This window comes from Mizuhopecten yessoensis, unplaced genomic scaffold (genome assembly GCF_002113885.1).
Source record: "Mizuhopecten yessoensis strain PY_sf001 unplaced genomic scaffold, ASM211388v2 scaffold10685, whole genome shotgun sequence".
NCBI classification, from domain to species: Eukaryota; Metazoa; Mollusca; class Bivalvia; order Pectinida; family Pectinidae; genus Mizuhopecten; species Mizuhopecten yessoensis.
In genome coordinates this window covers 245,363-262,476 of record NW_018408670.1, presented here as the reverse complement: position 1 = coordinate 262,476, position 17,114 = coordinate 245,363, and the positions used below count along the sequence as shown (strand labels likewise).

Sequence of the window (17,114 nt, the reverse complement as noted above, 5' to 3'; positions counted from 1 at the left end):
TAAAAAACACTTTGTGTAACATGTGTTACATATTTTGCGATAAATAAAATATTTGTAGGGTTAATTAGAAATGCTTCTTTTCATTTTATTATTGTTGTTATTGTTCCGAACAATGCCACACACAAAAAACCCCGGAAAATATTAGAATTGACGAAAATTCAATTTTTTGGGATTTTTTCCAAAAAATTCCCCAAACTATCGGAATGTTTAGATTTTCATAAAATCAACTCGACATAGTTGCATAACAATTATATGAAAGTTTCAACGAATTTTGCTGGTTAATTGCGAAAGTGTGGAGCCACCTTAAACTCAACCATAGATATTAAAACAATAATCTGAACAAATGAAAGGGTTTTGTTTGAACAGCTCCCATCCCCCCTAAGGAATAGGACATACGCCTGGTGAAATCAAGTTCATTGTTGAGTTCGGACATCTGTTGTGTGACATCCACCTCCCGTTTCTCCTCGTCTGACTCGTCTGCCTTGATAATGAGGATGTGAGTTCTCTGATGCTGTACAGGCTCAGGGCAGCCATTCCTATTAGAGTGACCTCCCTTCTTCCTCTTCCGCCTTTGCCTTTTGCTTATGAATCTACGATTAAAAAGCAAAAATTATTCCTAAAAGCACTATGGAAATCAGTGGCAGTCTGATTGTTGGAAGACGTTTTCCTGCTACCCTATTGTGACGTAACAATCACTTCACTAATGATGTGTTATGTCACAGTAGTGATCCAGACCTGTCTGGGTCAGATAGGACTTTCCAGCACCAGTACACATAGGAATATCTCGGTCTGGAGGCCAAGAATAAAAGTCTATATGGCTACCTGAGAAATACTGTGCGATAATTAAAGGTAAACAATTAAGGGGCATAATTGTCCCAGTACAATTACAAACCAATTTGTTTTTGTTATTAAACAGAAAACAACAATTAATATATCTTTCTAATTGAGGAAGTGATATCAGAAAATGCTTTAAAGATAGTTTGTCATTGACAACTATATAAGTGCAAGCTAAAAATATGTGGTACGTGTATTATTACCATATGAATACCATATTATTGCAATATAATGAATTAATCATTAACACATTTCCTTGTAGTATAACTGTTTACTCCTCGGTGTTGGGGTTGGACGAACACAGAGCACTGGGACGTCCTACGTTAATTAAAGTTTCATTGATACTGTATATGACATGGCTTCTGGCAACATTTCATATTTTCAAGCTGACTAGAAAAATACAAAAAATTAGTCAAGACCATGTCAGACAGTGTCAAAACCCTTCTAATACATGTAGTTTCACTGAAATCCCTTCAGTATTATTAGAGTCTAAGTTCAAAATGTAGATTTAATGGATGAAGTGAAATGCAGGAAAATAGCAATACTGGTTACATAAGCCTTCAGCTCAGGTGACCTGAAAACTGGGTACATAATGACATGAAGAAAGGTACACAAACATTAACACACATAAACACACTGTAGTGACTTCTGCCCTTACCCAGACTTCAGTTTCTGTAGAGGTGACATCAACAACAGGGCGTCTCTCACTAGCGGTCGCTTCACCATTTCATCCAGTGCACATGTAACATACTCCAATACACCTGGCGCCACCTCCTGCTCGCCGTCGATACTGAGGCTGGGACTGGAATTCACCTCTAGTAGGATTGGCTTCAGGTTGTCAAGTAACAGGATGTCAAACCCGAGGATCTGAAGTGAACAAAGTAATAATAATAATAATTTGAGGTTCTTATATACCGCATTATCACAACCTAATACGTAGGTCTTCTCAAAGCGGTTCACACATTATTAACCGTGGTTATAGGGCCTTTGCAAACAGCCAATATCTTTCTCAACTCCCTGGGGAGCATTTAGCCGGTGCTAAACATTTCAGCGCTCACAGCTAGCTAGTATTCTACAATTCTAGCATTGCCCAATCACGTACTCATTTACAGCTGAGCTAGTAGACTAGAACAAGCAGAGAAAAGTATCTTGCTCAAAGATACAACACAGTGCTTTGCCGTGACTCGAACCCGCAACCCTTCGGTCACGAGCCCGGCGTCCTACCACTAGACTACCGTGCCTCCTAAAATACCAAGCATTGTGATTCCTCATATTTATATCCGATATTATACCAGGTACCAATAGTTCAGTAGTGCTATGGGATGTGTATACATAATCATGTAAAAACAGCAAACTTGTAACATTCTGTTTTCTTAAGACATCTTTCACCTAACAGTTACACATCCCACAATGAACGTCTGTATACAGACAGTTAAACAAGTCCTTCTGCATATCTTTTACATCATAACAAAAATCTGCTAACTGAGATTTCTGAGAGACCCTTCAATTACAATGCCTCAGGTAGCAACACTAAAGTAGGGCAATCAGTACCATCAGTACCACGTGTGGTTAAAATTGATCTGGTTGAATTCTACATTAGCCAAAATGGGCTCGGCTACTGATATGACAGGGTGGCTTAATATTGAATGCAAATCATCCCAACAACAAAAAGCACTTGTTAATGACTGTAATAGAAATATTCACACCAAGTCTTTGGAAAAACTCGGCAAAAAATAGGACAATGCGATCTTGTGAACAGCTGTGTGAAATTTTGACAAAAAAAAACCCTTCAGAAGTTGAACTAAATTTAGTTCAAAAGATTCATCCATATTTCCCCTGGTAGGTCATGCTCCTTTTCCCTCAGATACGCTTGAGCCTTCATTTAGAATACATTGAATTTCCAAGGGACGTTTCAAGTCAAATTTGGTTGAAATCCTTAAGTTACCTGAACCCAGTAGCTTTTTTATGTTCTTCCCCCATTTCTCCTTATGGGCCACATTAGGAACATCAAACCATTCATTTACACAAACTAAATCCTCTTGGCCTAGAGATACTCAATACAAAAGCACATTAAAATCCCTTTTCCAGTACTCAAAGAGTAGCATTTTTAAAACATTTCCCTCTTTTTCCAATATGAAGTCCCACCACTCTACCCCAGGTGGTCTACAACCCTAAATTATGCAATATTTAATTCCCTTTACCAAGAAAGCTCCAGTTTAAATTGAACACACTTCACCCAGAGAAGCTCCAGCTTAAATGAAGTCAAAAAGCCTCAGCAGTTCTGAACTGAAAATTTGTACAGGAAAAGACATGAGATGCCACACCATGGTACATATGTATAAGCACTCTTAGCCCCTTTCGAACAGGAGTAAAAGAACTGGAATCAAATCAAACATTCAGATGATATTGAATATATGCAGTACCTGAGTTTGTAACAAGGCTGTATTGTCAATTACAGTACAGAACTTCAATACTAACTAAGACATGTACAGGGATGAACCTCCCCTGATGTTGATGGAACAGGATAGTCGACACTTCCAGGACCAATACTTGTGTCAATTAACTTTACATAAACCTCTCACACTTGTCTCACTCACTGTATTCTTGTGTTTATTGAAATGAATTGAAAACAAAAGGCCCATGGGCCTTAACGGTCCTACAGTATTTATTTTTGTTGTTGAAATATGTACCAATTTGAGTAAAATTAGAACTTGTTTTTAAGTTTGAAATAGTTTTTCAAAATGGCGGCTGTGTCAGCCATATTGAATTTCTGATAGACCCGCAAAATAACAACACTTTGTCAGGACCATGAGTCAATCATTCCTACAAAGTTTCAGTTCAATCGGCCTAGCAGAACTTGACTTTAAGTTTGAAATAGTTTTTCAAAATGGCGGCCGTGGCGGCCATATTGGATTTCTGATCGACCCGAAAAATAACAACACTTTGTCAGGACCATGAGTCAATCATTCCTACAAAGTTTCAGTTCAATCGGCCTAGCAGAACTTGACTTTAAGTTTGAAATAGTTTTTCAAAATGGCGGCCGTGGTGGCCATATTGGATTTCTGATCGACCCGAAAAATAACAACACTTTGCCAGGACCATGAGTTGATCATTCCTACCATGTTTCAGTTCAATCGGCCCAGCAGAACTTGACTTAAGTTTGAAATAGTTTTTCAAAATGGTGGCCGTGGTGGCCATATTGGATTTCTGATCGACCCGAAAAATAACAACACTTGGTGAGGGAGATGTCATTAACCTTCCCATGAAATATTAATGAAATCCCTCTGCCGGTATTTCAGCTTAAGTTGAAAATGTAAAATGTTAACGGACGATGGACGACAACGGATGATGGACAAAGACGGATAGCAATAGGTCACTTGAGCTAAAGCTCAGGTGACCAAAAAAAAAAAAGAAGATGTTTTAGGGTTTTTTTTGGTCTAGTTGTAGATTTTCAATATTTTTTTATGTGATAAAGATGTTATGTTGTTGCAATTGCAATAAGTCAGGTCAGGAGAACTCAGCCTTACATAGTAAATAATTAAACATATTGTAGGGAACATAATTAATATCTACTACAAGTTTCATGTACCAGTACCTTGTATGTCAATCAATAATATCTTATTGCTGTACCCATTCTGGTACACAGGAAATTACATTTACACTGGTTTACCATGAGGCTACCTATAAACAATTCTACTCGAACAGTACATACACACCACAGCGGTGTCAGTGTGTCCCTACTGTATACCCCAACAGTACATACACACTACAGCAGTGTCAGTGTGTCCCTACTGTATACCCCAACAGTACATACACACTACAGCAGTGTCAGTGTGTCCCTACTGTATACCCCAACAGTACATACACACCACAGCGGTGTCAGTGTGTCCCTACTGTATACCCCAACAGTACATACACACCACAGCGGTGTCAGTGTGTCCCTACTGTATACCCCAACAGTACATACACACCACAGCGGTGTCAGTGTGTCCCTACTGTATACCCCAACAGTACATACACACCACAGCGGTGTCAGTGTGTCCCTACTGTATACCCCAACAGTACATACACACCACAGCGGTGTCAGTGTGTCCCTACTGTATACCCCAACAGTACATACACACCACAGCGGTGTCAGTGTGTCCCTACTGTATACCCCAACAGTACATACACACCACAGCGGTGTCAGTGTGTCCCTACTGTATACCCCAACAGTACATACACACCACAGCGGTGTCAGTGTGTCCCTACTGTATACCCCAACAGTACATACACACCACAGCGGTGTCAGTGTGTCCCTACTGTATACCCCAACAGTACATACACACCACAGCGGTGTCAGTGTGTCCCTACTGTATACCCCAACAGTACATACACACCACAGCGGTGTCAGTGTGTCCCTACTGTATACCCCAACAGTACATACACACCACAGCGGTGTCAGTGTGTCCCTACTGTATACCCCAACAGTACATACACACCACAGCGGTGTCAGTGTGTCCCTACTGTATACCCCAACAGTACATACACACCACAGCGGTGTCAGTGTGTCCCTACTGTATACCCCAACAGTACATACACACCACAGCGGTGTCAGTGTGTCCCTACTGTATACCCCAACAGTACATACACACCACAGCGGTGTCAGTGTGTCCCTACTGTATACCCCAACAGTACATACACACCACAGCGGTGTCAGTGTGTCCCTACTGTATACCCCAACAGTACATACACACCACAGCGGTGTCAGTGTGTCCCTACTGTATACCCCAACAGTACATACACACCACAGCGGTGTCAGTGTGTCCCTACTGTATACCCCAACAGTACATACACACCACAGCGGTGTCAGTGTGTCCCTACTGTATACCCCAACAGTACATACACACCACAGCGGTGTCAGTGTGTCCCTACTGTATACCCCAACAGTACATACACACCACAGCGGTGTCAGTGTGTCCCTACTGTATACCCCAACAGTACATACACACCACAGCGGTGTCAGTGTGTCCCTACTGTATACCCCAACAGTACATACACACCACAGCGGTGTCAGTGTGTCCCTACTGTATACCCCAACAGTACATACACACCACAGCGGTGTCAGTGTGTCCCTACTGTATACCCCAACAGTACATACACACCACAGCGGTGTCAGTGTGTCCCTACTGTATACCCCAACAGTACATACACACCACAGCGGTGTCAGTGTGTCCCTACTGTATACCCCAACAGTACATACACACCACAGCGGTGTCAGTGTGTCCCTACTGTATACCCCAACAGTACATACACACCACAGCGGTGTCAGTGTGTCCCTACTGTATACCCCAACAGTACATACACACCACAGCGGTGTCAGTGTGTCCCTACTGTATACCCCAACAGTACATACACACCACAGCGGTGTCAGTGTGTCCCTACTGTATACCCCAACAGTACATACACACCACAGCGGTGTCAGTGTGTCCCTACTGTATACCCCAACAGTACATACACACCACAGCGGTGTCAGTGTGTCCCTACTGTATACCCCAACAGTACATACACACCACAGCGGTGTCAGTGTGTCCCTACTGTATACCCCAACAGTACATACACACCACAGCGGTGTCAGTGTGTCCCTACTGTATACCCCAACAGTACATACACACTACAGCAGTGTCAGTGTGTCCCTACTGTATACCCCAACAGTACATACACACCACAGCGGTGTCAGTGTGTCCCTACTGTATACCCCAACACTACATACACACTACAGCAGTGCCAAGTGTACATGTGTCCCAAACAGATTAATTAGACAAATTACTAATTTTGTTGCCTACAGAGAGTCAATGTGAGTGGATTCTTAAGTCTTCAAGGACACAATTCTTAAGTTGTTGTATTTCAATTCATTAAAAAACATTTATTTTACAAAGAAAAATTCCAGACAGCTGAAGAAAAGAACAATTACTATTTTATAACTCTGATATTACTTTGTAAAATTAATCTCTATATGTTGGTCTCCTTGATTTACCAGACTACTAATGTAATCCTTCTGCTGTTGTAGTACATTGGGTCACTATTTATATAGGAAATACCTCTTCACGGTAGGTATATCTGACTTACTAGTATTACACTAGATTACCTACACATTTCACAGGTTTAACCTGGAATTATCACAAAGTACGGTATTAAGAGTAGTGGGACAACATATATGGCACATTGGCAGGTTGCCAATGTGGTGGGGACCTGTAACAAGATCCGCGATTATAACAAATGTTTTTACTAATACACCTCCACATAAATTATGCTCACCTGTATGACTTATGTATACAGGGAACATGATAGCCATCCATAGCGTTACTTTATCCCCCTGTAAATTAAATGTCAAACAATTGCCTATTCTCTCAGTTTTTTCCCATGTAAAACAACAATACATTTTTCTTAACAGGTTGAAACAGATTCTATTAGATAAAGAGCTGTTAAAAGATTGCATCTGAGATAGATTTATTCTATAATGTGTATGACCATGACAAAAAGACATGTATTGCTCAGAACTGAAACATTCTATAACTGCCCTGTATACCTAACTGATGGAAGCTAACATTTCAATGTCACATAAAAATTTGTGAAGCTTTTGATTACATCATTTTGGTAACACACTGTGATAGTGACCTTGTAAATACATCTGATCAAGGGCTGCCTGAAACATCAGAGAGAACAATTCACTTGTGTTTACTTGAATGTGTTTATATGAAATGTATGCAGATGCAACAGTATATAACCAAGGAAGTCCAAATAGTTTTGGGTTCAGATAGCTGGAATGAAGGTCCAGGAGCCTTAACTCATTTACCCCTGAAATTTCTTAATTAACTATTCCAACCTTTGAATTAGAGAAGTTCAAATGCATCTTCAGGGGTGAATGAGTTAAGGAGCAGCCGGATATCAAGCGGGGAGATTAATTAACCTAAAAGATATTAGATTGATCTTTGTCCAGTGGAATGAGGGTCTAAAGTTTCCCAGGAAGAAGTGAGGATTTGGTTTGTTGTGTATAGGATGATGGCCAAGGAATTTTCAAGAGATTTTAGGGGCATCACACATGCACGGTAACGGCGAGGACCTGGTTGATTAGCTAGGATAAGGATACTGAGGGGTATAACTGAAGGGCTTGCATAGTTTAGATATACAAAAGACATGTATTACCTTAGAATTCTGGCCCTGTGAAACTAGCAATTTATGTTATCAAACCTTTGGACTTGTAGTATGATTTTTTTACCACTCAAGACTGACGGTCTGACATATGTGGCAAAGATCAGTGACTTACCTGAAAGCAACGGGGGCCAGGTTTGTTGGGTGGGATGGTGGCCTGGTACTCCACTTTGAGCTCTGGCAGTATGGCAATAATAGTTTTACACACACACTTTTCAATGTTTGTCCACACCTTGTCTGTATCATGACCATTGATTCCGATTCTCCGCATCACACTAGTCAACGTCCGTTTGCTTCCATCATCCTCCCTCTCGGATCGATTAAATGTGGCACTACGTTTATTTAGAGAATAATTTGTTAAATGCATGAAGGTTTCATGAAGGTTTCCTTTAGTGGGGGTTTCATATTGCAAAGTAGAAAACCTGGCCAGTCCTTCCTTACAGATGTAGATCTGTAGGGGCTCCAGAGACTTGAGCACCACGTAAACTCGCAGGTCGAACTTGTAGTTGCTAATGAGGTACACATTGCTCATGTATTCCTGCACCACATGCGATTTACTGTTATTGGGATTATATTCGTTTGAGTCTCGTATCAGATATATTCCGTCCCCCTGAGAGCCATTGTCTGGCTTTACGATGAATGTTGGCTTAGGTTTGACTCTTTTTTCATGGAGTCTTCGCAACTCTGCAGAAAACTCCATGTACTGAGCAGGCAGGTACCATGTACGTGGGTAAAAGTCATATTCATTGGGGAAAATTTCCTTCATCGTGTCCAGGCTTCGGAACAGGGACATTTTGCTGCAAATATCCCCCATTCCTAGACAAACAGAAAATATTTTTAGAATAAAGAGAGTGTCTCTACTATTGCCTTTGTAGCACATTTTACACAGTGAATTATATACCTATAGATTTAAGTATAATGTCCACTACAAACATTTTAAGACAGGCTAGTTTAACAGCCTGACACTAATGTGTCAGAGTACATACCGTACTAGTCACGGAAACGTCACATATAAACACTTACTGGTTGTGCTACATGAATCTTTTCACAACTGTGACGCCTAATGATATATTAACATGAATTCCTGTCATTATGAAGCATTAGCTATAAGTTATTATCGTTTCTCTCTGAATTAAAACTGTCATATATATCCAATGAATTTAACAATAATTAAACAAAAGAGCTATAGTATTCCAAAAATTATCATTTGTTTTGTGTGGTTCTGAGTACAAAACTGGTTCACCTGGAAATTTGTTGACAGCCCCATTGTAGACGTCTGGATTCTCGTCAAAGTTACAGGCATGCCAGTGTATGTCACATGTCAAACTCTCACGGCGACCAAACGGAAACTAGAAACAGAAAGATAAACAACATTAGATAAAATCTACATCAGGATACTAGATACAGTTCAAACCTCAACATCATTCTGGTTATGTACATCATGTTAATAGACAGAATTTTCATGTCAACATCAGTCTTGTTTACATCATATGACTATACTCAATTTAATGACAACATCAGTCTTGTTTACAACAAATGACTAGACTCAATTTAATGTCAACATCAGTCTTGTTTACATCATATGACTATGCTCAATTTAATGACAACATCAGTCATGTTTACAACAAATGACTAGACTCAATTTAATGTCAACATCAGTCTTGTTTACATCAGATGGACTAGACTTAATTTAATGTCAACATCGGTCTTGTTTACATCAGATGACTAGACTCAATATAATGTCAACATAAGTCTTGTTTACAACAAATGACTACAAACAATTCTAATGTCAACATCAGTCTGTAAAGACTGTAAATCAGTAAAGAATTATCTTACCTTGAACTACCTAATCTACATAGTTACTTATCTATCAGTGTTCATGGATATCCTAGAAAGTATTCATCACAATATGGCATTGGGATGTAGTAATAATAATAATAATATACAACATTTGATATAGCGCCCTATCTAGCTAACATAAGCCACACTAAAGCGCTTAACAGTACATAGATATACAATTTTATACAGTCAATACAATTAGCATATATATATTAATCAATACAATATTGAGGAATTCGCAGGAGCTGCCTTATATGGCGCTAACTACTAGTCCTATGCCACCTGGCTAATATCTCCCTATGTGTGTATGCCTGTGTGTGTGCTGGAGATGTATTGTGTTCTGTTTGTAGTGGGACCGTGCTTCCAACGGTATCATTTATAGTGCCACCACACTTGAATGCTACAGCACAGATACCGCAACACCCACCCCAGACCATTTTATACTCCACCTGGGTTGTTGGGAGTTGTGTGGGCAGGAGAAAAACACTTTCTCTAATATTCCATGCGTACGGCGACTTCGGGGATCGAACGCCCCGTTAACCACTCGACCAATCCGCCCATGACACTGTATTAGTATTTAAACTCAAATAAATAACTTTTTAAACAATGTAAAACAAATGATTTGTGTGTAAATATATATATATTTATGTATAAGTATAAATTTGTGCAATTTAAACCAAAACCTTATCTGAAAGATTTTTAAAAAAAATTGGAGGCTATTGTAAAAATTTTGTTATCCGGAATCACAAACTCTTCTGTATAGAGTATATTTAAATATATTATACTTGGACCAATGTGTGACAGATTAGACCACTTAAAAACTCAGATAATTAATTGTATCACGTTGCCAGCTGTTTATCCAAGGTTAGGAATGGTAGAAAGGTACCATAACTCACAGTATCTAGTCGACAATTACTTCCTCGTAAAGTCGTCTTCTGTTGACATTGTATTTACACAGTGTCTACAGAAGATAACATGTGGATGGCCACCTCGGAGAACGATATAGGTACAGTTTGTACAATTGTAACCAGACAATCAATTCTAAAGGTTTATACTGTACACAAACTCAGGTAACAGATTCTGAAACTTTATTGGTTCCCTGGCTCTGTTATCTATACATAAACTGTTCTATAGAATAATACACAGTTCTCATTTATCAAGGCATGGGGACACTGTTCAAACAGAAAACCAGGGGTTAGTTTTATAATATACTCGTTATACATCCACACCAAAATTAATTTAACAGAAAATTAGATACATATCTCTAATACTTCCATTTGGACTAGCAGTCAAATTCATTGTGACTTCAGACTGATATAACCTCAGTGACTTAACTAAAGCCCCAAATCTCTCTGAATTCTTCCTACAGATGGGATTCCATACTGTTGTACTTCTTTTCCCCTGTTAAAGCAAATTCCCTATTAGTAGAAAGTTATTTTTTGTGATAATATTACGTTCTGGACAGGTCAAGTAACAGCTTTTTCCCTAATTCAATAAATGTAAAATTCCCAATACACCTAGGAAAAACACTGTTGTCAATTGTTATAACCTATGGTGATATATGGCCTTCATAAACACAAACACCTCCAACAACTCCCGGAATCTTTTATGGTCTTGTCAAAACTTGTGATCTTATATGTAGTAATATTGACATAAGTCATCTGTGAAAACCAAAACATCACGCTCAAACTCTTGTCAAACAAATACAAACACACATCTCTGAACTGTCAAAACTTGTGGCTATAATATGTATGTTTTATACTGATTATATAGCCTTGGTGGAAACACGAACATCACACGGCACCGTAAACTTTTATTACGTTCAGGCTCTCATTTCAATGTTGTCAGAAATTATTTCAACCACATTGTACTTTATAAGATGTCATATAACAAAAAGAATTTGGAAGCAAGCAAACTGCTTATATATAAACCTGTCTTCTCAACTTGGTACCTTCAAACTTAATGACCACAGGTGATGTGTGACCTGAGTCCAAGAGTTACACACTGGCTCCAATTAAGTCAAAATGACTTGCTATGCAGAACATTAATGATGTTGTCAAAACATGTGCTCAATCCATGGATTCTATATAACCATATGTTAAATTGTGCATTCAAGTTCATTCCTGCTGATGTCATTAGCACCTTTAACACAAATAGCAAATATCAAGTTGTTCTTCTTCAAATAGATATTGCATTTATTTAAAATCTTTAGATTGCATTTATTTAAAATCTTTAGAAATCTCTTAACAACTGAGAGAACAGATTATACAGTCCATTTATCATGGTACAATCACAATATATATAAATACACTGCAACAATTATGCTCATTCTAATTTATAGTCAAGATTCACAACTTGCATTTTGCTGGACCAAAGATGGAAAGAAAATGCAATCCAAATATTATAAGAGGCCTGGCAATCGTTTACCAAAAAAACCCTTGAGAACAAACATTGTAACACAATGCCTGAACAGGCAAATATTTTGATTCTTGAATATGTTCAGAATTTACCTTAAAAAGAGAAAATATTAATACAACTAAAAATACAATATGCATTTCATGTTATTAAATATCACCTGGAGGCAGCAAATGAATATATATTTGTCCATAGGCAGATTTTAAAAATGGAGAATCTTTATTTTTAGAATAAATCATTTTAAAGAACATTTAAAATTTTCAGTATCCTCAATAATGAATATACATATATATCTTCCAGTCACAGCTGTTTGCCTTGCTGAATGTAACGAATACCCCTGGCATTTTTTGCTTTTTTGGGGGGGGAAAGTTACAAATAATTACACAAGTATTACTTTTTCTCATTTTCACAAATATTTTACTTTTTTGTCAAGTACATACTAATAGGCTTCTTTGAGTAATCTATTCATTTTTTTTTATTCATGAATATCCTTATCTAATGACACATTAACACTTCTTTGGAGAATTACATCTGCTTTAAATGGTTAAATGTTATTTTCAGACTACCTGTAGCTTCATAGCTCATACCTCAATTTAATATATTATATTAAGCTGAAAGTACAGATTACATGTGGGACAATTATTTGGAGCCCATGATCAGTTACCTATAATCAAGAAATATAGAATCGTGTGATTACTTCAAGCACTTCAAGAGCCTTGTACAGCTAAAATGGATTTGTTATGTACCAGCCGTACTGTATTATCCCGTTTGTAGGTAACGTCATGTGTACGTACCTAATGGACCGTACCAACATTAATATTGGCACACAAAAACAAATCTGCCAATCACCCTTTGTGTGACTAACGTACCTCACTCAATTCCACAACAATGACTTTGTCACAATGGTTTAAATATACACACATTTCAAGTGACACCAATACACAAAGTATTGTTGGAATATTGGTCGATGTTAGCTAGCTTAAATAACTGGCAATCCCTGTCGGTGCCAATAATCTCTTATGTCAACAAAAACGTCAGAATAAGTTGAAACAAAAACAAAACTATGATTGAAATAAGCAAGGATAATGACTGGTCTGGGTACATAAGCGTTTTAATAAAATTGAACTTGGGAACAGTAACATAACAAAGCTGTGGACAGCTGTGGTATCATTGAACTTCAATATATACCATTAGACCTGTCGGGTAAATCAACTTAAAAATAGTACTCCGCAGTAGATATGAAAACAGTCCATTTGTACTTGGAGTTACACTGTAACTAGAATACTTCCTGTTCCATCAAGGTTGCCCTCTATTTTAGCCCCCTCAGACATCCTACTCACAAATATATCAACGTCCTCTTAATTTATCACTATTTGAAAGCATTAAAACAAGATATTGTTGCTTAAATTCACAAATGTGACCCATAGCAGTTTTTCTTTTGAGGGTTAAATCTCAACTAACATGATCAAAATAAGGCTTTCTGCATTTAAATGTTTTTATTAATGCAAATATTACATAAACAAAGATATCTTGTTTAAGGTATGAATTAAAATGAACATTCTATGTAGGTGGAATCTAGCAGCGTTTCTGACCTTTCAATACTAATTAAATACAAAGATTACCTAAATCTAACCTGACACATTGGAAAAATGTAAAAAGTTTCAAATGAAAGGGTTACTCTAGCCCAAGTTTCCTCTGGCCCTGACACGAGACTTACACATTTTGACAATGACAAAGTTTTTATTCTCGCAAACTGGTTACAGTGTAGATAATTTACATACACATATATACAACAATTTACATACGCATTATGGTGTTATAATGGACAGTGTTGTTAATTCGCTCAGTTATAATCAAATTGTAGAAATTTTACAAGTGAAATTAATACTTTGTTATTGACATAAATAAATAATGTACACCAGACATTTATCTGTCAAAATGTCTGGTGTCAGGGCCAGAGGAAACTCAGGCTATATGGTCACAACAGAATTTTCCTCAAGGTAGACAGATGTGCTAACTAACTGAGCTATATGGTAACTGGCAATCAACCCATTTTTTTTCAGACCCTAAGCTGCACCATCCCAAACCCATTTTTTGGCATCTGTGAAGATAACACTATTAACAACCATGGCCAAGATTCATAACCCCCTCATCAAGAGATTACAGTTTGTAACAAGGGTTAGTCAACACACCAATTTGTAACAGTTCCGGGTTTGTTTCGCCCCAAATCCCGTTCGCCCTAGGTTGTTTCGCCCTAAAACTTTTTTTTTAGGGCGAAAACATTGTTTGGTATTTTCTTTTAATTTTCATTTGTTTTAGGTCATAATTAAATTAAGTCTTCTTAGTCTTTCATATCATTAAATTCCGTTTAAAAAAATAAAATGTGTTTGTGTTGTTTTTAAAAACATTGTAAAGCAAAAAACTGATTACGTTATTTTCTTCACGCCGACACACATTATAACATATATTGAATTTAATTTTAGAAATAAATAAGAATAGTGAAATGAAACAAAAATGGTGTAATTTTAATTACATTGCGGGGTATACAACAATATTATTTTTCCATGTTAACACATTTAGTCTAGTGTAAACATAATCGTCGCTGTGTCACGATGTTTTCTTTACTTGATTTCGGCGCACGTCTGTGTTGTTTTTTGCTAATTGGAGGAGATCATTTTGAGAAGTTTTGATAGTACCGACTAATAAAAGTTAATATGCATATCTGATTAGATAATTTTGAGTAGGTAACTTGTCATAAATAGTGTTATAATCAGGGATGTGATTTATGCATTTTGTGCGACTCCGTTGTTAGACGAACGTAATTATACGTATATTATTTGGGATTCAAAAAATTATAAGTTTTTTTAACTTTTAACATGATATTTATGACTTAAAGATTATTTTTTTAGGGCGAAACAACCTGGGGCGAAACAACCCTTAGGTCGAACGGGATTTGGGGCGAAACAACCTGTTACCATTTGTAACAGGATGGTAAAAAATGCAACAGATCAACCTGGTATACACATTCTGTAAAAATTTGAACCCTGCAAACAGCGCTGCAGATACTGAAAATTGAACACCACAAACCTGTCAACACTTTTTAAAAAATATTACACATACACACATGCAAGAGACTTTCATACACAATATGTACAAATGATGTAATTGTCCATTACCTCTCTGAATCCGAGTTCCTTTATACACATCCTGACGACCTCGATGTTGGACCTGCCCCGAGACGTGTCGATTGTGACAGCGTTTTTTGACAGGTGCTTGGCCTCAGTGAAGGACCTCAGCCTCTCTTTCCGCGCGTGCTGCTCCCGTTTACTCCGGATGTGTAGATCACGACGAAAATCCGTCATTTTGAAATGTAAAGGTTCTGGCTTTTTGAGACTCCCAAAGTCTAAAGACCGCGCATTGTAATCTCTTGAATGAGATGTCATCTTAGCACAGTAAAATAGTCGGTATAGAAAATGTCAATAATTTATCTGTTTGGAAAACGGGCACCTGCTAATAAACGAAACTAATTATATATAATTACTAGAACTAAATTAGCCATTGTCATACGGCGAAACCATTTCTTACTGAAGATTGTCATGATTACGTAATTTGAAACTTCATTCTGCCGCTGCAATTAACCCATGACACACATACATAAACTGGAGATCTGACTTACAATCCGTTCTCCATTGTGACGCTCTTTTGTTTTGACCTGACAACCAGTATGCACTGATCCTTACATCCGTGAAGGGACGTTACTCCGATAGCAATTACAATTAGCAGACTTCAATTCAGGTAGCACGGCATAAATTATTCATATGCATCCACTGTGTGGAATGCCATACGTCGTGTTGTGCCTCTACATTTACACAGCTATCCATGTTAAGGTTAGAATACATGCTAGCAGGGGGAGACAGTCAATGACATAAAATTAGAAAATTAAAACTATGGAAACAGCATATTACAATTAAAGTCTCACCGATGCAAGTTATGTTTAATTTATTCAAGTAAAATAGACATAATATCACATAGTATTTTGATCTTTTTATGTATATGATCTTACCAACCCTATCGTACATATCTGTCAGAACTGAGGAGAGTGAGCTTTTGGATGTTTTCTTTTATAATAATATTCATTTCAATATGTTAATTTGGCTTACATTTACTTGTCAACACAATAACATGGCCAAACGGTATAATGGATGCTACAATTCAAAGGAAATACAGAAAAAAGGTACATAAAGTCGTGGAATCAGAAAAACGAAAGGTAAAAAAGTAGACTTCCTCGACTTTTATTCATTTTCTGGAAGAAACGCTGAATTCACAAGTCTGAAAAAGATGTGTGTTCATCATTTGAGGGTCTCTGAATGTTTCTGAAGTTACACCAGTGACACTCAGATCTCAATTAATGTCTTTCTAAAAAATAATAAAAGATACAATAAACTTTATTTGATGTCACTTAAATGTAAATAATAAACGTAAGGTCTAGTGATCTACAAATGCGACAAACGCCTATGCCCTGCTTTGACCACCAATGGTCATATCAAAGAAACTAACTTAAATGCAAAAACTTACTGTTGATGGAGATGCTGACAAAGTCAATGGACCATAAAAGGTAGGCTTCATCCAGCATTTGATGCATGGGCTGAGATGTTCCACCTAAAATACATTGATGGTCAAAGTTTGGTAGGTATAGCACTTAGATATTCAGAGAAACCAACTTAAACGCAAACACTTAATGCTGATTGAGTTGCTGACAAAGTCAATGAACCATCAAAGGTAGGCCGCATTCAGCATTTGATGCATGGCTGAGATGTACCACCTAAAATACATCA

The 17,114-nt window shown here is 37.6% G+C and overlaps 1 protein-coding gene across 2 annotated transcripts in view; it reads right to left on the bottom strand.

The window, feature by feature from the left end:
* Window positions 1-16,018, bottom strand: part of LOC110461810 (tubulin polyglutamylase TTLL11-like) — a 26,231-nt gene extending 10,213 nt beyond the window's left edge. For both annotated transcript variants that reach the window (XM_021515485.1, XM_021515486.1), the window contains exons 1-5: window positions 15,456-16,018; window positions 9,269-9,374; window positions 8,141-8,841; window positions 1,493-1,701; window positions 397-590 (exon numbers count right to left, since the gene is read on the bottom strand). In XM_021515485.1, coding sequence (XP_021371160.1) covers window positions 397-590; window positions 1,493-1,701; window positions 8,141-8,841; window positions 9,269-9,374; window positions 15,456-15,722 — 1,477 coding nt within the window. In that variant the 5' untranslated portion in view covers window positions 15,723-16,018. The remainder of the gene's footprint in view (window positions 1-396; window positions 591-1,492; window positions 1,702-8,140; window positions 8,842-9,268; window positions 9,375-15,455) is intronic.
* Window positions 16,019-17,114: the final 1,096 nt, after the last annotated feature.